Source organism: Phalangium opilio, unplaced genomic scaffold (genome assembly GCF_054372755.1).
Source record: "Phalangium opilio isolate 3A_F unplaced genomic scaffold, DU_Popi_V2 ptg000070l_1, whole genome shotgun sequence".
NCBI lineage: Eukaryota > Metazoa > Arthropoda > Arachnida > Opiliones > Phalangiidae > Phalangium > Phalangium opilio.
In genome coordinates this window covers 9815365-9838036 of record NW_028324182.1, presented here as the reverse complement: position 1 = coordinate 9838036, position 22672 = coordinate 9815365, and the positions used below count along the sequence as shown (strand labels likewise).

At 37.1% G+C, this 22672-nt stretch overlaps 5 protein-coding genes across 12 annotated transcripts; 4 read left to right on the top strand and 1 right to left on the bottom strand.

The window, feature by feature from the left end:
- The first annotated feature begins 99 nt into the window (after positions 1–99).
- Positions 100–3154, top strand: eIF2gamma (eukaryotic translation initiation factor 2 subunit gamma). The gene is made up of 7 exons (XM_089843002.1): positions 100–260; positions 436–561; positions 631–696; positions 768–1278; positions 1358–1597; positions 2604–2773; positions 2858–3154. The coding sequence occupies exons 1-7, from the start codon at positions 195–197 to the stop codon at positions 3083–3085; spliced, it is 1407 nt and encodes a 468-aa protein (XP_089699128.1). The 5' UTR covers positions 100–194; the 3' UTR covers positions 3086–3154.
- Positions 3155–3683: 529 nt separating this feature from the next.
- Scm (Polycomb protein Scm) lies at positions 3684–10110 on the top strand. 4 transcript variants are annotated; one of them, XM_089842992.1, is made up of 13 exons: positions 3684–3979; positions 4329–4428; positions 4499–4681; positions 4903–5110; positions 5180–5250; positions 6273–6596; positions 6655–6898; positions 6968–7162; positions 7225–7677; positions 8553–8702; positions 8783–9058; positions 9137–9264; positions 9355–10110. In XM_089842992.1, exons 3-13 carry the CDS (start codon positions 4532–4534, stop codon positions 9481–9483), a joined length of 2328 nt encoding a protein of 775 aa, XP_089699118.1. In that variant the 5' UTR covers positions 3684–3979; positions 4329–4428; positions 4499–4531; the 3' UTR covers positions 9484–10110. The 4 variants fall into 4 exon arrangements, with proteins under 4 accessions (XP_089699118.1, XP_089699116.1, XP_089699117.1 ...); XM_089842990.1 differs by having other exon boundaries at positions 4873–5110; XM_089842991.1 differs by having other exon boundaries at positions 4499–4693.
- Positions 10111–10188: 78 nt separating this feature from the next.
- S2P (membrane-bound transcription factor site-2 protease) lies at positions 10189–12857 on the top strand. The gene is made up of 9 exons (XM_089843001.1): positions 10189–10374; positions 10512–10799; positions 10871–10974; positions 11036–11282; positions 11723–11906; positions 11987–12075; positions 12160–12355; positions 12415–12490; positions 12570–12857. Exons 1-9 carry the CDS (start codon positions 10309–10311, stop codon positions 12784–12786), a joined length of 1467 nt encoding a protein of 488 aa, XP_089699127.1. The 5' UTR covers positions 10189–10308; the 3' UTR covers positions 12787–12857.
- A 4146-nt stretch (positions 12858–17003) lies between these two features.
- LOC149661461 (frizzled-4-like) lies at positions 17004–20193 on the top strand. The gene has a single exon (XM_089842996.1). The coding sequence runs from the start codon at positions 17463–17465 to the stop codon at positions 19206–19208; it is 1746 nt and encodes a 581-aa protein (XP_089699122.1). The 5' UTR covers positions 17004–17462; the 3' UTR covers positions 19209–20193.
- Positions 20130–22671, bottom strand: LOC149661460 (uncharacterized). Of its 5 annotated transcripts, none has more exons than XM_089843022.1 (7): positions 22304–22671; positions 22155–22236; positions 22019–22078; positions 21660–21807; positions 21212–21587; positions 21059–21139; positions 20130–20616 (listed from the first exon to the last, which is right to left on the bottom strand). In XM_089843022.1, the coding sequence occupies exons 2-6, from the start codon at positions 22207–22209 to the stop codon at positions 21095–21097; spliced, it is 684 nt and encodes a 227-aa protein (XP_089699148.1). In that variant the 5' UTR covers positions 22210–22236; positions 22304–22671; the 3' UTR covers positions 20130–20616; positions 21059–21094. The 5 variants fall into 5 exon arrangements, with proteins under 5 accessions (XP_089699148.1, XP_089699149.1, XP_089699150.1 ...); XM_089843023.1 differs by having other exon boundaries at positions 20130–20565; XM_089843024.1 differs by having other exon boundaries at positions 21224–21587.
- Between the last annotated feature and the right edge of the window lies 1 nt (position 22672).

Sequence of the window (22672 nt, the reverse complement as noted above, 5' to 3'; positions counted from 1 at the left end):
AGCCCACTCGATCACGCAAGTTGCACGCTCTATAGCGTGATCGAGTGGGCTGTGCTTTCATTATTTGAATTTCGCGCTGAAAGTTTCTTATAACTGCCACTAGGGGTCTTAATTTTGCCGGCGGACATCTTGACTGACACGCGACTCGTCTTGTAAAGTTTTTAGGATAATTATTTAGTTTTTGATAATTAATTATGACTCTCGGGGATGGATTTGGACAGGGTCAACCTCAACTAAGGAAGCAGGATCTGTCTAAACTTGTAATTATCAATTTTAAATTACTTAAACGGAAATAAAGGCCGTGATTGGAATTATGTCAAATATTGCTAAGCCTTGGTCATGAAATTGCATCATCCTTTTTTGAGCGTGGAGTCTTTAATTATGGACATAATTCATGATATTTATCTTGAATATATATGAAAAATATTATTCCAGGACGTTTCTAAACTTACGCCTCTAACTCCTGAAGCGATTAGTCGGCAAGCTACGATTAATATTGGTACTATTGGTCATGTAGCCCATGGAAAGTCTACCGTTGTTAAAGCTATATCTGGCGTCCAGGTACTAAAAAATCTGGTTTCAACTCTAATTATTAGACTATTTAAACGTAGAAGAAATTTATAATTACAGACTGTTAGATTTAAAAATGAATTGGAACGTAACATTACAATCAAACTTGGATATGCTAATGCAAAAGTATGATAATGGGTGGTTAACATTTGTTATAGTTTGAGATGAAATTAAATTAATTTAGTAAAATTATTTAGATCTACAAGTGCAATAATGAAGCTTGTCCTAGACCAGCTTGTTATCGTTCATTTGGTAGTAGTAAAGAGGATGATTTTCCTTGTGACAGAAGCAACTGTTCAGGCAGATACCAGCTTCTTAGACACGTTAGTTTTGTCGATTGCCCGGGTCACGACATTTTGATGGCAACCATGCTTAATGGAGCGGCTGTTATGGACGCGGCTATGCTTCTAATTGCTGGAAATGAATCTTGTCCTCAACCCCAAACATCCGAACATCTCGCTGCCATTGAAATCATGAAATTGAAACATATTCTTATTTTACAAAACAAAATTGATCTTGTCAAAGAATCCCAAGCCAAGGATCAATATCAACAAATTTTAAAATTTATTCAAGGCACTGTTGCCGAGGGTGCCGCGGTTATTCCAATTTCTGCCCAATTGAAATATAATATTGAAGTTATTTGCGAGTATATTGTCAAGAAAATCCCAATACCACTTAGGGATTTTATTTCAGAGCCTAGATTAATTGGTAAAACTAAAAACTTCTCCGTCTGACAAATGTCACCACCGACTTTAACGATTGAAATAATGTTTTTTCTTTCTTGAAGTCATTCGGTCTTTTGATGTAAACAAACCTGGCTGTGAAGTTGATGACCTTAAAGGTGGTGTTGCTGGTGGTAGTATTTTAAGAGGTGTATTGAAAGTTGGACAAGAAATTGAAGTTCGTCCAGGCATTGTAACCAATGATCAAGATGGAAGATTAATGTGCAAGCCAATCTACTCCAGAATTGTTTCCTTGTTTGCTGAACAGAATGATCTTCAGTTTGCTGTTCCTGGTGGTCTTATAGGTACTTTAATTTAATTTCAATAATGTCCCCCCCCCCCCAAAGGTCCTATAATTCCTTTCTTTTTTGGGAACATACCCATAACCAAAAGTGGATGAGAGGAAAAGTATGAAAATGGCCAAAAGTCTTGAGTCATCAGAGTTTCGCCGTAGTTGACCGTTTTATTGGCGTAGCTATACTGGGCCTGTTCACTCCCTTAAAATAGGTCTTGTGTTAATTCGCGGTTACGCGGTTACCGTCGTCTGCTATTGTGTATGCTAGAACTTCCTTGATTTGTGTTTGTAGTCAGGAAAGAGTAGCTGGTAATGTTTTAAAAGGTATTTGAAGGTATAATATGGATTTAAGTAAGGTTATGGAAGCAATAGAAGAACATTTAAAACTAGATACGTTTAAAATAAATCTCGGTAATTTAGCTATAGCGCGAGCAGCTTGCATCGTGATGCGCGTGATCGAGTGGGCTATGGTTAAACCAAGGAGCATAAATGTCTGAACTACTTTCAGTCGCGAGTTTGCAAGTCCATCAGTCACTAGTAAACTAAATAGTTATTGGCGAAACTTTGATGCCCGCGTTTTTTAACACAGGCTCTATGGCCATTGTCATACTTTCCCTCTCATCCACATTTGCCATAACTTATCCTTACCCAGGGCTGGAAATAAGCACAATACTGGACATTGTCCAATAAAATTTTAAAATGTCCCTTATTTTTTTTAAAAATTGGACATTTTGACCAAAATATTTTTCCAAAGTTTTTATATCTTGACTATGACACTACAGTGGACAATGTCCAATACATTTTCCAGACAAAGGCTTGGAATAGCTTGACACAAGTCCTATAAGAAGATTTTCTTATTCCAGCCCTGATTGGGTCCTGTATTATTCTGGAGAGAAAAAAATCCTATATTTTCATGAAACAATGCCTTTAATTCCTATAAATATTTATTTTCAAATTGGCTCGGAGCCCTGTAATGTAGATGGTCTATTTTTTTTTTTTCTTTTTTCTTTCATTAGGAGTTGGAACCAAAATAGACCCTACTCTCTCCAGAGCTGACCGTATGGTTGGTCAAGTTTTAGGTGCTGTTGGTGCTTTGCCTGAAATTTTTACAGAGTTGGAAATTTCCTATTTCTTATTGAGAAGATTGCTCGGTGTTAGAACCGAAGGAGATAAGAAAGGAGCCAGGGTAATACTTCATCTGAAGTGTTTAATTACTTAATTAGGCATTTGTTACTTTTAATTTAAACCATTTTAATTAATTAATTTTTAGGTACAAAAATTAACTAAAAATGAAGTTTTGATGGTCAACATTGGATCTTTATCCACTGGTGGTAGAGTTTTGGCTGTTAAAGCTGATTTAGCCAAAATTAATTTAACTAATCCAGTTTGTACTGAAATTGGAGAAAAGATCGCTCTAAGTCGGAGAGTCGAGAAACATTGGCGTTTAATAGGATGGGGACAAATTAGACGAGGTTCTACAATTAAACCAGTTGCTTAATTAAAACAATATAATAATTGAAATTTCTAAGTTACGGGAAAAATTATTAAAAATAAATGGAATTGTAAATTGAGTCTTTTTCTTGCGTCCGGTAATATCTTGGCTTATTTCCTGTACTGTCTTTTAGTCATCTCAGTTACAATGTTCAGCAACGGAAAAGTCTATTTCTATTCTACTTAGATACATAGTAGGTAATAGGGTTAAACCGTTGCCTACGTTAATCAAGGCCTGTGCGCGGTGGCTTAGAAGGGGGAGACTTTTAAGAAACGAGACTTCTTATTTTCTCCCTATTTTACCGCGAGATTTCATTGATAGCTGGACCAAAACGCGCGCCAAAATGAGTATTTAAAATTCTAAGCGCGAGAAAATGAAAAAACATTTCAAATTCCAAGCGCGAGAAAATGAACATTTCAAACTATTTAGGTCCAGCTATTAGCGCCTCCATGTCCAGCTAATAGCGCCTCGGGTGAGAGAATTTGGCAACTTAAATTGCCAAAATAAAAATAAAAATCGGCGCCGCGCACAGGCCTTGATTAACGTAGGCAACGGTTAAACCTATTCTCCTATGCTGAAGCTTCCACTTGACATGACTTCTAAGCTCCGCCCATATTAAAAATTGCGCGTCGGAATTGCCCGATCCCGATGTGATGTGAACTTCGGTTGATATCCAAAATACGCCGGTATAGCCTTAAATTATTTAAATTTAATCAAAGATATTGCTAATTGTGACTAATTAATCGTTACTTAATCATTTATAATTCGTGACAATTTGTAATAAACTATAATTAAGGCGGCTCTATCGCGTCATATTGCTAGTGTTAAGCCTTGGCTTTTGGGATTAATTAAAAAACCTTGAAAATCAAGTCAACTCAACTCAAGAACTGGCGCCATTTGGTAAGCCTTTTTTTTCAATATTTCCAGAGTTTATTAAATATTTAGGCTTATTGTATAATGAAAGAATGAATTATACGCCCTCGCAAATGACGCGCTATATAGGCAATGTCACTTTTAAATGAAGTTGGCTTGTATAATGTTGTAAAGTTGTATCTTTTTGGTGGGAGTTGGTAGAAGATACAGTTGTTTAACTTTCGCCTACCAGACTACAAAATAGTAATATTTCAAATTCAGATCATTCAGGGTAGTGTAGTCCATCAATCTAGGGTGGTACCGCTATTGTATTTGCACATCTGTTGATTTAATGTAAAGGTTTATAGCTAAAGTTCCCTCCCATTATATTTTACAGTGCTCACTGTCTAATCACAATGTTTTGGGAGACCAGGTGGGAAGTCCTTTATTTCTCCTATGCTTGTTACTGTTAAATTAAGAAAGATTTCGTATAAATGGTTTGTATGTTTAAATTTACTTACATTTTGTTTTTAATTTTGAAGGCTGTAAATTTTATATTTACTGTAGAATAATTCCTTAAATTTTGGATAAGAAAAAACGATGTTTTCAAGCAGAGGTGGTGGTAGCAAGGGTAGAACCAAGCCTTTCTGCGGTTCTTGTGGCCAGCATAAGGACTTAAAGTATTCTATTCAGTTTGGCCATAAGAGGAAAGAGTTTTGCTCCGAAAGTTGCTTAGCTGAATTTAAACAAGTATTTTTAAAAGTTTGTATCTTAATTTCGTGGTTGGTTTTTTTTTTAAACTTTTCACTCTAGAATGCCGTTTAGTTTAAGAACCCTATATATATAATGCGTACGCTTTAGTAGTATTCTTATTCCATTTGAAGTTGGTTTTTTTTATTGGATGTTGTGCAAAAACAGTATGTTAAATTGTTAACAAAAAGGTACCGAATTTTGCTCCTGATCAACTGCAGGACTTTTGCATACAATGCGGCAACCATATCAAAGGCAATCCAGTGAAATATACGCCTAATAATCAGAATGAGGCAAAGGAACTTTGCAGCGCTGAATGTGTTGAAAAGTACAAACTAAAAGATATTCCTGTCGTCCCCGTTCTTCCGCCTGATACCAGGCTTAAAGGAAAGCAATCTAGTGGTGCTCAGTATCAGTATGAATGCCCTGGTATGTTTGAAACTTCCGTTTAATCCCCAGAAATATTTGTAAATGGGATACAACCATATTTTTTTTCAGGTGTTTTTGATTGGGATGAATATTTAAAAAAGACAAATTCTAACGCAGCTCCTTCATCCTGTTTCAAACAGGTTGGAACGGTTTCCTCTAGTCTAATCAACAGGGTTCATACAAACCTGGAAAACAGGGAAAACCTGGAAATATCAGGGAAATAAATAGTTGACAAAAACCTCAGGGAAAACTCAGGGAAATTTAAAATTTTTAGTAAAATTCAGGGAAATCAGGGAAATTTGCGTCAAACAGGGGCTGAGTAATTAAGCAAAATGTTCGTGAACATTCCCTCCATAGGATTAACATTACACTATACTTTGGAGGCTCATAACTCTGGTTCTACTAGAGATACGGGGATGTCCCTTGAGTATGTTATAGTCCTCTTTATCCCCCATCTAACCATACTAAAAACGTACGGCTACGACAAACAGGGGCCGAGTAATTAAGCAAAATGTTCGTGAACATTCCCTCCATAGGATTAACATTACACCCAAATTTGGAGGCTTATAACTCTGGTTCTACTAGAGATACGGGGATGTCCCTTGAGTATGTTATAGTCCTCTTTATCCCCCATCTAACCATACTAAAAACGTACGGCTACGACAAACAGGGGCCGAGTAATTAAGCAAAATGTTCGTGAACATTCCCTCCATAGGATTAACATTACACCCAAATTTGGAGGCTTATAACTCTGGTTCTACTAGAGATACGGGGATGTTCCTTGAGTATGGTATAGTCCTATTTGCCCCCATCCAACCATACTAAAAACTTAGGGCTACGACAAACAGGGGCCGAGTAATTAAGCAAAATGTTCGTGAACATTCCCTCCATAGGATTAACATTACACTATACTTTGGAGGCTCATAACTCTGGTTCTACTAGAGATACGGGGATGTCCTTTGATTATGTACTAATTCTATTTGCCCCCTCCTCTCCTTCGTTAATATTTGCTCCATGGAATACTCCATATACGGGAAAAACCTGGAAAACTCAGGGAAGTATATGGGGAAAAACCTGGAAATCTCAGGAAAATTTGTTTTCCAAAAGTTGTATGAACCCTGAATGAACCCACCCTTTTTAACTTAAGGGTTATTTGTTACAGCACCCTAATCCTCCTGTTAATGAGTTCCATTTGAACATGAAAGTAGAAGCCTTAGATCCGCGTAATGTTACATCTACTTGTATCGCGACTGTTGTGGGCATTCAAGGATCAAGATTACGGTTACGTTTGGATGGAGGGGATGACAAGAATGACTTTTGGCGATTGGTAGATTCTTCCGAGATTCAACCAATTGGGTACTGTGAAAAAAATGGAGGGATGCTTCAACCACCATTAGGTTTTAGAATGAACGCATCTTCATGGCCTATGTTTCTCTTGAAAACTTTGAACGCCGCTGTAATTGCCCCTGCCCAGATATTTAAAAAAGTAATACTTAATATCTTTTCACTGAGGATTGTAAATTAAGTGTTCTTTTATATATTAGGAGCCTCCTACCCCAAAAGAAAACAAATTTCAAGTTGATCAAAAGTTAGAAGCTGTAGATCGTAAAAATCCACACCTAATTTGCCCAGCTACTGTTGGAGCAATTAAAGAAGACCAAATATTCGTAACATTTGATGGTTGGAGAGGCGCATTTGATTATTGGTGCAACTATGACTCTAGGGACATTTTTCCTGTTGGTTGGTGTAAGGCTAGCAATCATCCTCTACAACCTCCGGGAACAAAAGGTATAGGGCGCGTCTTTGTTTTAGTTAAGAGTTCAGGCTTCAGGGACTAATATTTTGTTGTTAACTTAGCTCCTCAAGTTCATCCAGCTAAATGCAAACCTCTTCGTCTAAGCCTTTCACAGACAACTGGTGCTGTAACTATTAACTCAGCACCAGCTACACTTACCTCTTCTTCCCAGTCATCCGTCGCATTCCCTATTTCTCATGGATCATCTCCAGCATCATCTCCGCCTCCTAGAAATGGTTCCAGTAATAACCCTAAAAGTGAGAGAAAAAATAGTTGACTGCAAACTTTGTACTAAAAACAAACTGTTCTCTTTATTTAGATGGTCCTCCTCCCTCGAACCATATTTCTAATAAAGCTTCTAGTGATACTTTGTGCAATGGCTCTTCTACTCCAGGTCGCAGGGCCAGTGGAAATCAGTCACCATCGTTAAGGTCAACCCCACCATTACAAGCTAACAACCCTTCCACCCAACATCCTATTAAGGCTGAAGCTTCAAAAACAGGGAAGAATGTTTCAGTTTCAGAACCCGTTACGAGTTCGGGTTCAAAAGCCTCTTCTTCTTCTTCTTCAGTCCGCATTTATGTCAATCATACTTGTACCTGTGGCCCTTATTTAAACCCGGCAAAAGTTGCCCAACTTCCTTCTCATTTTGGTCCCGGTTATATCCACAATGTTCTGAAAGAAACTGTACAAGCGGTTCTTAACTGCGCAATAAATGAGAAGAATGTTTTTCAGTTGTTGCGACAAGGAACAGGGAAAGTTGTGATTACTGGTTAGTTGTATCTCAGATTAATAACCCCTGGATATGAAAGGCAAGCAAAACCGGGTGTTTGCAAATAGTATCGCCATGTGGCGCTCTCAGACGGCAAAATTTAGAACTTTGTCACCCCATGCAGACGATGCAGTTTGAATTGTACGATGCAGTTTGAATTATATTGAATTGTAGGGTACAAAGATGCAGTTTGAATTGTACGATGCAGTTTGAATTGTACGATGCAGTTTGAATTGTACGATGCAGTTTGAATTATACGGTGCAGTTTGAATTGTACGATGCAGTTTGAATTGTACGATGCAGTTTGAATTGTACGATGCAGTTTGAATTGTACGATGCAGTTTGAATTGTACGATGCAGTTTGAATTGTACGATGCAGTTTGAATTGTACGATGCAGTTTGAATTATATTGAATTGTAGGGTTGTACCGGCAAGGCCTAGTAAACGTGAACGTTTTTTTTTTGTGTCTTCGAAGACCATTATTGCTTTTGTGTCATTTGATTTATCAAAATTATAGCTTAATCTAATTTTTACATAAATAAAAAACCAAAAACCTACCTAATTTTGTGACCAAAACCTCCGGACCAGGTACCGGGATGATAAGAGAAAAAGAAACGAGGGAACGACGGATAAAAAATAGCCGAGGCTTAAAAAAAGCATGGAGTAGCAAACGCGGTCACGCGCTTACTGAGTCTGTTTGGGGTAACGTTTTTCCAAGTTTTGACTATAGGGGCGCTAGAGATGCCGATGCCCTATTCAAGTATGCCTCCCTATTTCCTTTCATATCCAGGGGGTTATTAATCTGAGGTTGTATGCCCCTTGGTTATGCTTTAAAAATAGTAAAATACATAGTCACGGGTTGGTTTCTTTGTTAGCAAACTATGACAATAAAAGCCATAGTGTTAACTTACCATCGGTGGAAAACACCTCGGAGTTATGGGCATATCTTGAGAATCTTTCGGAAGATTTATTGTGTTGCGAAAATATAATTTCAAAAGAGTTCATAGACGGAGTTTGTACAAAATGTAATGTACAAGAATCTTTAATTACTTATAATACAGTTTCGTTGGTCGTTTTGCTCGAATGATGTCATCGTTTTTGATAGGTGATAAAAATAAGTCGATTGATAGACTCAGGCTATCAAATAATTCCTGTCATAACAATCACTCCACATCACTGAACTCGGCCACAAGCCCAAAATTTAATGGTCCCGGTAAAAATGCAGTTTCCATGAATAGTAAAAAGAATGGAGGCGTGGCCTTAGACGCGAAAGGAAAGAGGAGATGGTCCTCGGAATCATCCGATCAGGCCTCTGGTGGAGTGGTTAAAACCGCTTCAAAAGCTCCTAGGTTGCAAAATTGCGTACCCAATGAACACGAAGGTATAATTATTACCCTTTAATCTCGCTAGTAATAATAGTAAGATACAACAGGGGCTACTAATATTAACTTAATTGTAGCGAGTTCTACTACAGCCCTTCATGAAAGACCTCAGCATCCCCCAGAATGGAGCATTGATGATGTCATTCATTATGTCATCTCAAATGATCCCGCATTAACTATTCATTCGGAATTGTTTAAAAGACACGTAAGTCTTTCTAGGCCTAACAACAAATACATTACATCTTTCTTTTCTTGTTTTTTAAACAAAGCCAGATTCTTTTTATTTATATTTTAGGAAATTGACGGTAAAGCCATGCTACTTTTAAACAGCGACATGATGATGAAGTATATGGGTCTAAAATTAGGACCCGCCCTAAAGATCTGCAACATGATTGATAAATTAAAGAAGAAAAAAGGTTTATAAATAAGATAGCAACAAAAAAAAAATATTTTTTCGAAAAATAGATAGAAAAAAAAACTCCAGATAAGCAAATGTTTTAAAAATGGCCGATGGGGAAATCAAACTTATGAAACTTAGGAGAAAAAAAAAGATTAGGAAGACAGCAGCGAATGATGGGTTTAATTACTATATCAGTTTTTTTCAGTTATATTTTATTGTAGATCTAGTAGACCATAACCTTTAATGAGTTTTTATTTTAGCAATAGAAGCTCCTTTTATTTTAGTCCACATCCTGTTGACTATTTAATTAATTGTTATAAATAATTATATTATATAAAGATTCGTTTCGTACTATTTTTAAACTTAAAATTGTGTTTTTTTGTTTTAATAAGAGTATAAGTAAGCTTTCATATCGCTAAAATAGAATAGTGCATTTTTTGATTCTCCTCTCGACCATCGTGTTACGTATAAAAACAATATGTACAGCCCTTGCAAATAAAGCAAAAAGTTAATGCAAAACGGATTAATATCATTTGTTAAAATCCATTTATATTTTCATTTTAGAACTAGATAATATTTTTCTCCGAGATATTATAGAGAGAAAAAACGATGAATGTTGTGTCCATTTGTGAATAAATATTTTGAATTTGATATCGTTATTTATTTAAAAGGAATAGGAGAATGGTAATGTACGTTTTTCTACTCCAGTGTGGTGTTTTTTCTCCTAGTTAACTTCAAAGACTGTCGTCTGCTTGTTCATTTCGGGTGACAGTTCGATTCGTTTGACTTCAATCTTGATAAATAATGATTATAATTACAGTTATTTAATCCCGAATAATAAATTATACAATGATTGCGCTGTTTATTATCATCGGATTCTGGATTTTCGTTTTATTTCTGGATAATATATTCAAAGTAAGTCGTTAAGTAATATTTTACTTGGGCCTTGGACACTTAAGGGAGGAGTTGGACCAATAAGAAGCGTCGACTAAATTAAGGCGGGAAATTTGAATACATAAGCAGCCTCGTGGTTCTTTGTGGTATATTTGCAGAGTTGCATGTTACCACCTTACATGAACCTTTTAAACAATGGCTTGTCGATAAAAATTGGTATTATTCAACTGTACACTTCAAGGTGGAACCGTTGTTTACAAAAATGGGGATGTTGGCGCCCGAAATTACAGCAGAAATGGTTTAACATGGGTGTAATCACTACTGGGTTATTAATGCCTGTAGCCACTTTTTTCCTTCTATCGTCTTTACGAAATTTAATCATAAGCCTATCAATGTCTGATACTGGTTCTTCTGTGCAAAGCGAACTACAAATTATTCAACCTGTGGTATTGTATAAATTAAGTTTAGGTATTTAGGCTTAATGACACGAAAGGTATTGCAAGGTATAATTATTCAGCTCCCAGGTATCAACATTCCACTGTCAGATCTACCCTATTACATTGTTACTTTGCTATTGTGTAGCGTTTTACACGAGATAGGTCACGCTTTATCGGCCACAAAGTGAGAAAATATAATTTAGCATAAGCCTTGGTCAAGTCAATTGAAGAAAAGCATATTTTAGGGAAGATGTAAAAGTTCAGGGATTCGGGTTTTTCTTCATGGGTATATTTCCTGGAGCATTTGTCGACTTGCCATCCGATCAAATGAGTTTTCTTACACCTTGGCAACAATTGAGAATTTTTTGCGCTGGTGTTTGGCATAATGTGGTTATTGTTATTGCGGGCCTTTGTCTATTAGGCGTAACGCCATTAATAGGAGAACCATTTTATGAAAGAGGAAATGGGATCACTGTATTGAACATTGACTCAGTACGTTTTATCAAAAGTATATAGATATAAAAACAAAAAATATACTTCGTTGAAACTTGCTCGCGCCGCGAAATATGAGAAGCCCTCGTTTAGGACCTTTATCCCAGAATAGTGTCGACCCCCTCGGCTTATGATTACTTTCCCGACCTAAAGTAGCAGTTCCTAGCTCTAGTAAGAAAAATTAACGTTTAGATCGCCAGCATCATGTACTACTTTCTATAAACCTATGACGTCAAGAAGCTCTACCCTGATTGGTTAGTTTCTGTAGGCGGTTGAGTGGAGTGTAGTTTGTTTCTCAGTTTACAGATCGTGTGCAGCCAAAGTCAGGGAATTGTTAATGGAGTGTACTTTTTGTTTTTATATCTATGTACTTTTGGTTTTATCATAAGTTTATACGCAATGCTTGATAAGTTTGACATCGGTAAATTTTAATACTTAAGAATTCTGGAGTTTCTGGTCCAAATGGGCTTCAAAGGGGAGACGTTATTACTGGTGTAAATTTTTGTACAGTAAAAAGTACAATTAATTGGAAAACTTGTTTAGAGGATATGGCTAAGTCTCCGCGGAATGGCTTTTGCGTATCCCGGGACTTAATAAAAATGGAAACCATAGAAAACCAACAAAGTAAATTACACGTAGCATAACCCCTGATCCATAGTTAGTTAGTTAAAATGATAACCACAAAACTATAACTGTCCTTTAAGAATCTGGTAAAAATATTGAAGAATTCCAATGCTGCCCTCCCGATAGTCAAACTGATTTATGTTTTGCCTTTCAACTTACAACTACAATGGTACGTTTCAAAGTTACCTAAAGGTCATACAAACAAAAACTGTAATGTTCGCGTATGTTTTTTTTTTCTTCTTCGTCTTGTCAGAACTATTCTTGTTTATCAGCTAGAAATGTTGTAGATCACTCTAGTCAAGGTTGTAAATCTTCTAAAGAATGTAAACTCTCGGAAGTTTGTTTATGGGCCACCTTGAAAGAGAACTCAACTCTGCTCGTTCCTATACAGCGAAGAGGTCGAAAAACTGTTCTATTTTTGGGCCCCTTACACGAACTTTTTTCAGCAGGTTAGAAAATAAGTTTAAACTTTAATTAAGCAGCTCGTATTTCACATATTTTTCTTCAGTGTCACTAAGCGATTATGTCTCACGTCATTGGTTAATTTCAACCACACCGATTCACATTTGGGAAACGTTTTTAAAGTATCCTTTCTATGGTCAACCGAATTTTATCAATACACATTGCGCAATATTAATAATAATTCCTTAATATTTCTTCAAGATATATGGTAGCATTTTCGGGAGCTTTGGCCATTTTAAACGTCATCCCTTGTTTTTATTTAGATGGCAAATTTATTTTGAAAGGTTTCGTGGAATTAACATTCGGCGCCTTTGACGCGAATACGCGAAATGCAATCGCCCTTGTCTTAACGTGGGCTGGAACCCTGTTGCTTTTTACTTTGGTATTATGCGGTGTTTTGACATTGATTAAAACATAATAACTGATACCTGTACCATTACGATATGTAACTTTTAAATTAAAGAAATAAAATTTTCTCTTAATTTTTTATATCTTATTCTTATATCTCGGAATATATAAATAGTTATTTTTAAAAGCTAGTTTTTTAATGGTCTTGAAAATATGCCCTTTCCCTGGAAGGCAAATATATTTGAAGTTATGCCTATTATGAGAAGTGAGATGAGACTAGAAGTGAAGGGCTCTAGCATTGATAGTAGATCCTAGCAGTAGTGAACAAATTTGAGGATTTTACGCCGCTTCAATCGCGCCTACGCTAGAGAGAAAAAAATTGGTCGAGTTCCAAAAACATTTCCTACCCCCTTCCCCTCAACCTAAAGCGGCCGAACACGGACGCAGCTCCTTGAATCTAGTTCGGCCGTCTACCACCGCGAGCGTCTCACGTTTTGGAGGGAAAATTCAGAAACCGCTACTAGAGGGCCAACCGCTCTTGTGTTATCAAGAATATTCACTTTCGCCGAGTGAAGAATTTGGTTAGCTCAGTACTTCTGGTCTCATCTCACTTCTGCTATTATCAACCTTCTCCCCCAAAGGGCTTCTGTTTCTTATACAGGAAACTATATGCATATTAATGATCAATTCAAACTCCAATGCCTAATTGCCGACGTGTTTTGTTCAAGCTTAAACCATCATCATAATCTTTCCAAAGTTTATCAACCCATAATGATAATGTAGATTTTTATCATAAGTTAAAAATATATAGAAAGTATAAACGTCCTGGGGTTTATTTGCAATGAAGGAACTAATTACCTATTCAATGGAGCTCAATTATAAAATACTGTCTTTATTTATATCTATATTATTAAAGGCCCGTATATTCCCCACCCCTGCCTTTTTTTTGGTATGACTATTAAGTAGTTTTATCGTCATTAAGACAGTTTAATAAGGGCATCTTTTTAGTAATTGCTTCGCTAACGATTACCTCGTTTTCCAACCCACCCTTCTTTCAAAAGATGTCTGCCCATTTTCGTGAGATTCCTCCCATAGCGAAAGAAAAACTTTCTTCTATTTTTTTCTTCTCGTTGACAATAATTACGTAAGAGAGAGAGAAAATCGTATCGTAAATCATTCAAGTTAAAAGGATTCTCTCCGTAGAACTTAAAACACTTGAGATGCAGCGGCAAGTGCTCCCATGAAAATTTAACCATATCGTGAACGTGGGGTACTCAATTTTTAGACTAGATATACTATATTTTTAATCGAGGAATAAATAACCCAAGGTGCGGAGAGTTTATGGGGATAATCGAGGTTTGTCTGTCTTCAAGATTAGAAGTTTTTTTCGGTTTTTTTCTCAGGAAATAAACCATTATCCGGTCTTTGACAAATATTTTTGTAACTGGAGAAAAGTTTCGATGTTCGCTTTGTCTGGGCTGCGCAGAGTGAATGTTTAATGGACCCAAAATGTTTAGTTATATCTTAGGATTTTATTTCAAAGGGTCGACTTGTTTCGAAGATGATCCTGACCCATCATCGCCAACGATATAAATTATATATTCGAGTAAATTTATCCCCTGCTTTATTAGGATAGAAGAAGAAAAAAAACCGGTTTTTTCTTTTTAACGGGGCGTACGTATGATATCCGCCCTTATAACGAGAGTATTCCATTTATTTTTGGTTTTTGGCAATCTGAATCTGGATGGCTTTTTGTACCACCAGGAGATGAGAGGTCACTGAGCGGTTGGCCCGTAGAGAGGCTGGGACAGAACACCCGCGGACTAGTTTCAATAACAAACATTCGGCCTTTTCTCTTCTTCGTATACATAATTTTCATCTTTATCCTCATCACACAATCCTCCTTCTCTCTTCCCCCCTCTCTCCCTTTATCCCTCGCGGGCCAAAAGAAACCACAAAAGCCGCCTTAGGGTCTGCTATGTACTTATCCATTCTCAAAGGCAGGATTCCTCGAAGAATGGTTAGGAAACTGAGCTTTAAAATAGCGTTGAAGGGGGCGAGAGTAGTGTGTAATGTTATTCCTTTGAAGTCGAACATTATTTCAAGGAATACTGCCTCGTGTTCCGAACTATGGGGGTCCCTTATCGAGAGAGAAGAAGTCGGTTCTTGGAAAACAAGAGCGAAGACGGACGATCACCAGACGCGCGTGGTTTTTCTTGAAAAGCACGGCAGATGCTTTGGCGATAAAATTCCCGATTTTGTAATTGGATGAGCCCCTCTGTCGCCTACCCCAACAAGAGTTTTCGTGATGATAACCTGTTTCCTAAACTAGGATGTACCCTCGATACTTAGGCAAACTCCACTTGAAATGGACCACGCTGGCGTAGTCCGGGAGGGGGTAGGAGAGATACGAGCCAAGATGTTTTATTTACTCTGTCGTGATTGATGTAGAAAGGAAAAAAGCCGGTTGGCTTGGTCTTGGTCTTGGTTGAGCCAGCGTTCGAAACCCCACCTCCACTACGTTTTGGTCCCAGTAGGCCTACCCAGTTCCCCACGAAAAATATATTTACATTACTTTAAGGACAAAAAAAAAGAAAGCGTCCTCTCTAATTTTAACTCTACTTTGAATATAATCAAGGAAGTAAAGAAAAAAGACAAGATGCGCAAATTTCTTCTCATAATTTTAGTAACCCAATATATTTCCGAAGGCTTTTTCTTGTGGGAGGCCAAAATTTAGAGGTTTTTTTCTCGGTTTTTGCTAAAATTCCCATTTCCCACAATTTTTTTCATTTCCTTGGAAAACTTTCCATATCACATAAAGGCCATACACCCTCGCTGCGGGTTGTCGTACGTTAGGGGCTTCAAAAGCCAAGATGGATGGAAATCAGTGGGAGCCAGTAGGTGAGTGAAGTCGGGAGTCGAGAGCGTCGCGGCCCAAGAAGAAATTGTAGGCAAAATGATACAGTCAAAAGTTTTGATTCTAAAGGAGGAGGAGGGTGACCACTTTGGAGGGAAAAATCTACCGCGGCTTCTTCATGCGAGCTTGCTTTCTTGATCTTGGCAGGCACATCCCTCGGGGCTGAAGGAATTCCTCCCTTCTCGTTTTGACATGATGAATTAGACGCGCTTACCGCTGGCAGCCCCAGAGTTTTGCCGGATTTTTATCCGGCTCTGTGATGCTCGTTTTCTTTATACTATTTTTTTCCCCCAACAAAGAGTCATGCTTATAAAACTTTAGATAAAACTTTAGCCGGCCGCGTTATTAGCGAGCCATGATTATCTTCTCGCCGTAATAGGGGCCTATTTTTGTAATAGGATTTTACATTTTCATATGCGGGTTAGATTGGCCTCACCACTTAATGAGAGCTAGATTAGATTTCCCCCGGGACGCTGTGAAGATTTTTTTTTTTTTTAAGAAATCAATATTTCACAGTTTTACTTGCTTAATCGAAAAAAAAAGAAAAAAGTAAACACTTCAATTAGTTAAGGGGTTATTTATCTTATCAGAATAAATTACCTCCACCGGTTAGTTAAATTTTTCTTCTGCCGATTTATCAGTAATAATTTTGTTCACTGGTTTCCACGCTAATCGATAATGATTTTGACCCTTGAACCATAACCATATCAAACTACAAAATTTGGCGCGAATGAATAGAAAAAAAAATAGCGCCAAAATCTCGTAATGGCAGTTAATATTATTTTAAACTTCAAAGTACTATAGTCAAACACGAGAACTGCCAACGCGTGATAAAATATTTTCCGAAAGATCTTTGCCATACTTTCTACCAATGGGAAGCCAGGAACGTCAAGATGAAGGCAATGAGATAGATAGAGTTACAATTCAAATCGGCTTACCACGGAACACTTTGTTTTTATCAAGGAAGTTTATCAAAACATGACAGCGCCATCTGTGAGCCTCTAGCGGAACTAATTACAACTTTTACTCGCTTATTTGCAATCAGAAACATCGTTATGATTTTTATTTCATCTATTTATTAGATTAAAAAGGACAAGTTTTTATTATTTAACTCGCGTATTTTATTTAACACCTTTAATAAACTAGCTTGACAGCTTGTTACACAGATTATAGCAGCAGACGGTAATAAAAAAGTTCTTAGGGTGGCGCCACCCGTATTTGATAAAGATTCATGCTCGACAAAAGGTGTATTGCTAAACGTCGATCTCGAGATCTGACGTTGTGACTCTAGGTTTAAAATATATATTCTATCTCATTGGATGAAGGCGTGGCTTCTTCCAAATAGAAAATGCTTCCCTCCGTCTCTTCCATCTCGACCCGACTCCAGAAGACGCGCGAATGTAGCAGATCGCGGAGTTACGGCTGCGGTTAGCGACGAATAGATAATTGAGAATTATGTTATTTTAACTATTTAATACGTTTTAAAATACTATAAACATAACAGTTTAACTTAACCAGCATTTAATTATTTAAGCTTTTTGTTCTGACTCTGTTGTTTGTTGTTTGAACATACATCACGTTGTTTCGAGTGTTGAGGCCAGAAAATTTCTTTGAGTTTTGAGGACAGTGACTCGCCAGCCACAAGGTAGGCTTGCTCGAAGACTTCGAGTTTTCAGTCAGTACTCTACACTGGCGTGGTATAGGCTTAGGTCGTGATGGTGAAGCCTGCCTAAAGGATGTTGTTGATTTATACGGATTGCGAGTTTTGAAACGTCTGCTTGAAAACGATTTTTCCAGTACATTATTCCGAAAATAACTTTTATATAAAAATGGCGTACATTTCGCTAGTAACACTATTTTCGGTACTTTGCGCGACAGTTGTTTTAACAGAGCAGGTTCGCAAATGCGAACTTATAAGGATTGACATGTGCAAAAGACTTGGATACAATGAAACTGGAATGCCAAATTTGATCGGACACGATTTACAACAAGACGCGGAACTTCAACTTCAGACATTTATGCCATTGATACAGTACAGTTGTTCGTCGCAATTACTGTTCTTTCTATGTTCGGTTTATGTTCCAATGTGTACCGAGAAAGTTCATCAACCCATTGGTCCTTGTCGACCTTTATGCGAAAGTGTTAAAGTTAGATGTCAGCCAGTGTTACAAGAATTTGGATTCCCATGGCCAACTGGATTAAACTGTTCAAATTTCCCTGTTGAAAACAATCATAAACATATGTGTATGGATGGACCAGATCCTACTGAAGATGAAAAAAACAATCCCCTTCCTTCGCACGGAAGAAAAACATTTCCTATAAGACCTACCATTGGTGATGATAGAGTACTTACCTTCACAACTAACCATGATCCAAAGAGTAAGAGTGTCTCCAGGCCAAATCACTATGGAAAGTGTAACCACTTACGCTTTTCAAACGCATTTTACTACATAAATCGAACTGCAAGCTGCGCTCACTCTTGCGACGCTGATATAATGTTTACGAAAGATAACAAAGAATTTGTTGAAATATGGGTGGCCATTTGGGCAGGACTTTGCTTCGTTTTTACACTGTTCACCGTTCTAGCCTTCCTAGTGGATTCTTCGCAGTTTCATTACCCAGAAAGAGCCATCATATTTATCAGTGCCTGTTACAATATCTACAGCATAGCCTACTTTATAAGGTTGGTTTCTGGACGGACCGCGGTGTCTTGTCACTTAGATGGCCAACACAACGCTAGCATATTGATACAAGAAGGCCTGGATAACATCAATTGCACCGTGGTTTTTATGTTGCTGTACTTTTTTGGTATGGCCAGTGCAGTTTGGTGGGTCATTTTAACCATCACTTGGTTTTTGGCCTCTGGATTACGCTGGAGCCCCGAAGCTATCGAAGGCAGATGCACGTACTTTCATATGGCAGCTTGGGCTTTACCATCGGCTCAAACTATCGTACTTTTGGTACTGAGGAACGTGGATGCTGATGAACTTACTGGGATGTGTTATGTAGGAAACCAGAACAAATCAATGCTGCTATGGTTTGTCATCATCCCTTCGTTTGTCTATCTGAGTGTTGGAGCCTTTTTCTTAATTGGAGGAGTTATAGCCATGTTGAAAGCCAGAAAGCATCCTGAATCCTCGATAACCGTTCTACCTCACGCCATCAATAAACGCAATGACAAATTGAAAGTTCTCATCACTAGGATTGGAATATTCGCGTTGCTTTATACTTTACCAGCCTCTTGCGTTTTGGCTGCTAATTTCTACGAATATTTCACCAGGGATAATTGGCTAGCCGCTACTTCAAATAGTCGACCTAATGTCGAGATCTTTACCTTGAAAATTTTCATGTCTTTGGTCATTGGAATTACAACGGGTTTTTGGATATGGTCAAGCAAAACGCCTTTATCAATTTGGCATCAATTTGGAAAGAGGTTTGGTAGGAATAAAGCCAAAGGACCTCCTTCCAGCATCAGTAGCGTTCCAAAAACAGTTCCTCAAAGATGTTACGTTCCCATTGAAAGATCATCAGGATCGAAGAAACATTCAAAGAGCGGTAGTGAAACGGTGTTTTAGAAAAGAAAAATGTTCAGTGGCTTATAGACCATTCCTGTAAATACTTGTAGAGAAACAAACGTGCAGGGGCGGAGAGGTGTCTTTCGACTCGCTAAGAGGCAACGCCAGATGGAGCCACAGTTCACTAAACGCGGGAGGCTAGGCAACTCGCTCTGCCTCTAGCGGTGCTTCTCAAAACACCTCTAGCCCCTGTTAAGTTCTCTTCAGCCATGTCAATAATGGAATGGTCTATTAATGATCAAAGTCTTGATGTAACGTTACTTTGTAGTTCCAAGTTAAGAACTTTAGTATTAATTTTCTATAAGTTAATAGAGCTCAGATTTTTAAATATAAGAGTTAAGTTAATATAGACATAGCTGTTCAGCAAATTCTCCGAACAAATTTGCATTTATTTTTCCTCTTAAATTGAATATTTTGACCAGTGCCTTAAAGGGACTGTAAGGAGGGCATCGGCGGGTGGGTAAAAATTATTTGAAATACGTCAGAGCCACGTGACCAAGGAGAGGCGTGGTTCAAACAAGCGTAGTTCGTTTTATTTCGAAAACTACCACTTCATGATTGGAATTGGCGCTGCAATCTCGCGAAAAACAAGGAATAGGTGTCCAGTTCTACTCCATGATGAGCCTTTGCATCTTGGCATCATGTGATGTCTGACGTATTTCAAATAGTTTTTACCCACCCGCCGATGCCTTCTTTGCAGTCCCTTTAAATGTGTTTTTTTTTTTTTTGTTTTTGTAAATTATATACTTATGAGAAATTGTACGGTTACAATTTTCAATCCAAAAAATTGTAGATTAATTATTTTAATCTTCATTAATAATTGTGTTTTTCGCGATTGTCTGAGTAAAAAAAAATTTTCCGTTAGTGCCTTAATTATTTTTGACAAAAAAAAAGTTTAAATATTGTACAGTGACAAAAATGTTTTTGTAAAGAACTGTTTTTATTGAAAATCTTTGTAGAAATAAAACATGTTAAAAAGTAAAAACGGACTTAACAATTTGTATAGATTAATTTAATACCTTAAGGTAAATAATAATAAAAATCTATAAATACAACACACAACTCCCAAAAAAACTGCGCGTATTTTTTTATTTCAGTTTTTAACGAGCAGTTTATTAAAACGATAAATAACTTAAAAAAAATTAAAACATATCACAAATCCACGGAAATATTTTATAAATACTTATTTTTGTCAGCTTCGTAAGTTTCAGTTTCACACTTTGTAACTATACGTCAGTCACATTATTTCACAGTTTTTTTTTTTTTAAGAGATTCGTGATAAAAGTGTGTAGAAAAGTTTTGGTTATTTAAACGTTTTTCAGTTGAAAAATTGGCACAGCTTTTCAATTAGAAAAACCTTTTGGTAATTAATCCACATTTTTTGTAAATATTAGTACGTTATTTCATACTAAAAAAGGAAAAGGACAGGTAACATAACATTATACCTTAAAAGAACGGCCTTTTTCTATATATAAAAGTAAAAATATTAAAATTAAAATAAATGATCTCTAATTACAAAATAATTAGCATTTAAATAGTCTTAAAAACGAGGACTAGGGCGCCGCCATTGCTTTAGTGGCGTCTCCTAAACCAAACCTCTTACTCAGGCATAGCAAACTCAATCACGCGCGTAAGTGTCCTATGCTTATTTCCAGCCCTGTCTAAGGTAGGGTTAAGAAGAGGCTCTGGCTGAAAGAAGCTACTAAAACAATGGCGGCGCCCTAGTCCTCGTTTTTAAAACTATTAAAATGCTAATTATTTTGTAATTAGAGATCATTTATTTTAATTTTAATATTTTTCCTTTTATATTTAGAAAAAGGCCGTTCTTTTAAGGTATAATGTTATCTGACCTGAACGTTTCCTTTCATACTAAATAGCCAATGAAATTAATGCGTATGAATCTCGGAATAAGGTGGTGGTGGTTCTTCCAGCTGAAATTTTTTATTTTTTATTTTTTTTTTAATAATTATAATTGCACCACGTTTATTGATATAAAAAATTACCAAAACTCGGACCTGTAGAGCCAAATGATAGGGAGGAGGCAAATCAGGATGCCCCGTTGGATTATTTAAAGGCCTGCCAGTTTGGGGAGTGACTACCAGCTCGGCACTGGGTGCGGATGGCACGGCGTTTCGGTCAAAAGGTCCCCGATTAAAATGTAAAAGAGGACCAATGGGAGGTCTAGCTCTGGGGTCAGCCTCGCTTATAGAGGGTCTGACGAGCAGAGAAGTAGTGTGAGGCGTCATATGCTGTTCGAAAGGGTTGGAATGTATAGAAGCAAAGGTCACGACCAAAGGTGGTGACAACATAGGTGATGTAGGAGCTGTCGGAGCCGAGGGAATGACTTGAGCCTGAGGAACTCTATTTGAACGAGTATGACTGGAGAGATATCAATCATTTTAGGTCAGTTTTAAACGCAGTTATAGTTGCGCCTGAAAAATAAAAACTTGCCAACGATGACAGCAATGAATGCAAAGTGTTCCAAATAAAATAAGGAAAAATATGGGTAGAATTTTAGTCCAAGAACGTTCGTAGATATCTCTTCCTGAGTAGACCTTTGGTGGGGTTATTGTTGGAAGTGGTTCCGGTTTCAACGCCTCTGAAATTAAAGGTTGTAAATGTGTACAGGTGGAATTCATAAACGTCGAACGCAACGCAACTTAGTACAGGCAAAGGCAGGGCGTCGCACGCAAACTTCCGCCTTTTGCGCACGACGCCCTGCCTTTGCCTGTACTAAATTGCGTTGCGTCCGACGTTTATGAATTCCACCTGTAATATTCCATGAATGATATAATGGTAATAATTATTACCAGGACATATTCCAAAACTGGTATTGCATTGAATATTAGGAATATGAGTGTGCACTTGACCTGTTAATTTAATCAACATTCGTTTTATTCATATATGTTATGTATATATTTATATTTATATATTAATTTTTATAACCATTAGTGGTAATCCAATGAAGAAAACCAATTATAACGAGAAGTTTGAAGTACATTTTTGGGTTTGTTTACATTTTTTCACCCTGTACATATAGCATCAAATGTTATGGCATTTATAATTGTACCTATAAATATATGATTTTAACTAACCTATTTCTCTGAAATGAAATCCGACTAACATCTTAATTTTACTAAAACAACCCATTTTGTTTTTTACAAAGGCTAATATCTTAGTAATTTAATATTTTAGCATTGATTTATTTGTACGTAATCCACAGAGGGCAACAAACCAATCGGTCAAACATCTTTTAGCGAGCTACTGGGTTACAGACACTTGGGAGGTCATCATAAAAAATCCTTACTTTTGAAGTAAATACTTAAAAATCTTTATTTCCTGAGGAAATATTGACTATTTATTGTCAAATTTACATTAAATTTGTTAATTTTAGTGTATTATTTTTCAATTTATTGAGGTTTTAAAATGCCACTCGGGCTTGGCTTCTTGATGCTATGAGGTGC

What these genes read in the sequence shown, in the direction of transcription:
- S2P (XM_089843001.1), top strand. Translation starts at nt 10,309, where the DNA reads ATGATTGCGCTGTTTATTATCATCGGATTCTGGATTTTCGTTTTATTT. An exon ending in CTGTATTGAACATTGACTCA is followed by an intron (nt 11,283 to 11,722) that starts GTACGTTTTATC and finishes TTAATACTTAAG; the next exon opens with AATTCTGGAGTTTCTGGTCC. An exon ending in ACACGAACTTTTTTCAGCAG is followed by an intron (nt 12,356 to 12,414) that starts GTTAGAAAATAA and finishes ATTTTTCTTCAG; the next exon opens with TGTCACTAAGCGATTATGTC.
- eIF2gamma (XM_089843002.1), top strand. Translation starts at nt 195, where the DNA reads ATGACTCTCGGGGATGGATTTGGACAGGGTCAACCTCAACTAAGGAAG. An exon ending in AGCAGGATCTGTCTAAACTT is followed by an intron (nt 261 to 435) that starts GTAATTATCAAT and finishes ATATTATTCCAG; the next exon opens with GACGTTTCTAAACTTACGCC. An exon ending in AAGCTATATCTGGCGTCCAG is followed by an intron (nt 562 to 630) that starts GTACTAAAAAAT and finishes TTATAATTACAG; the next exon opens with ACTGTTAGATTTAAAAATGA.
- LOC149661460 (XM_089843021.1), bottom strand. Translation starts at nt 22,209, where the DNA reads ATGTACTTCAAACTTCTCGTTATAATTGGTTTTCTTCATTGGATTACC. An exon ending in ATTCATTGCTGTCATCGTTG is followed by an intron (nt 21,588 to 21,659) that starts GCAAGTTTTTAT and finishes ATATCTCTCCAG; the next exon opens with TCATACTCGTTCAAATAGAG. An exon ending in CTCTACAGGTCCGAGTTTTG is followed by an intron (nt 21,140 to 21,211) that starts GTAATTTTTTAT and finishes AAAAAATTTCAG; the next exon opens with CTGGAAGAACCACCACCACC.
- LOC149661461 (XM_089842996.1), top strand. Translation starts at nt 17,463, where the DNA reads ATGGCGTACATTTCGCTAGTAACACTATTTTCGGTACTTTGCGCGACA.
- Scm (XM_089842989.1), top strand. Translation starts at nt 4,532, where the DNA reads ATGTTTTCAAGCAGAGGTGGTGGTAGCAAGGGTAGAACCAAGCCTTTC. An exon ending in GTATCAGTATGAATGCCCTG is followed by an intron (nt 5,111 to 5,179) that starts GTATGTTTGAAA and finishes ATTTTTTTTCAG; the next exon opens with GTGTTTTTGATTGGGATGAA. An exon ending in AGGGAAAGTTGTGATTACTG is followed by an intron (nt 7,678 to 8,552) that starts GTTAGTTGTATC and finishes TTTCTTTGTTAG; the next exon opens with CAAACTATGACAATAAAAGC.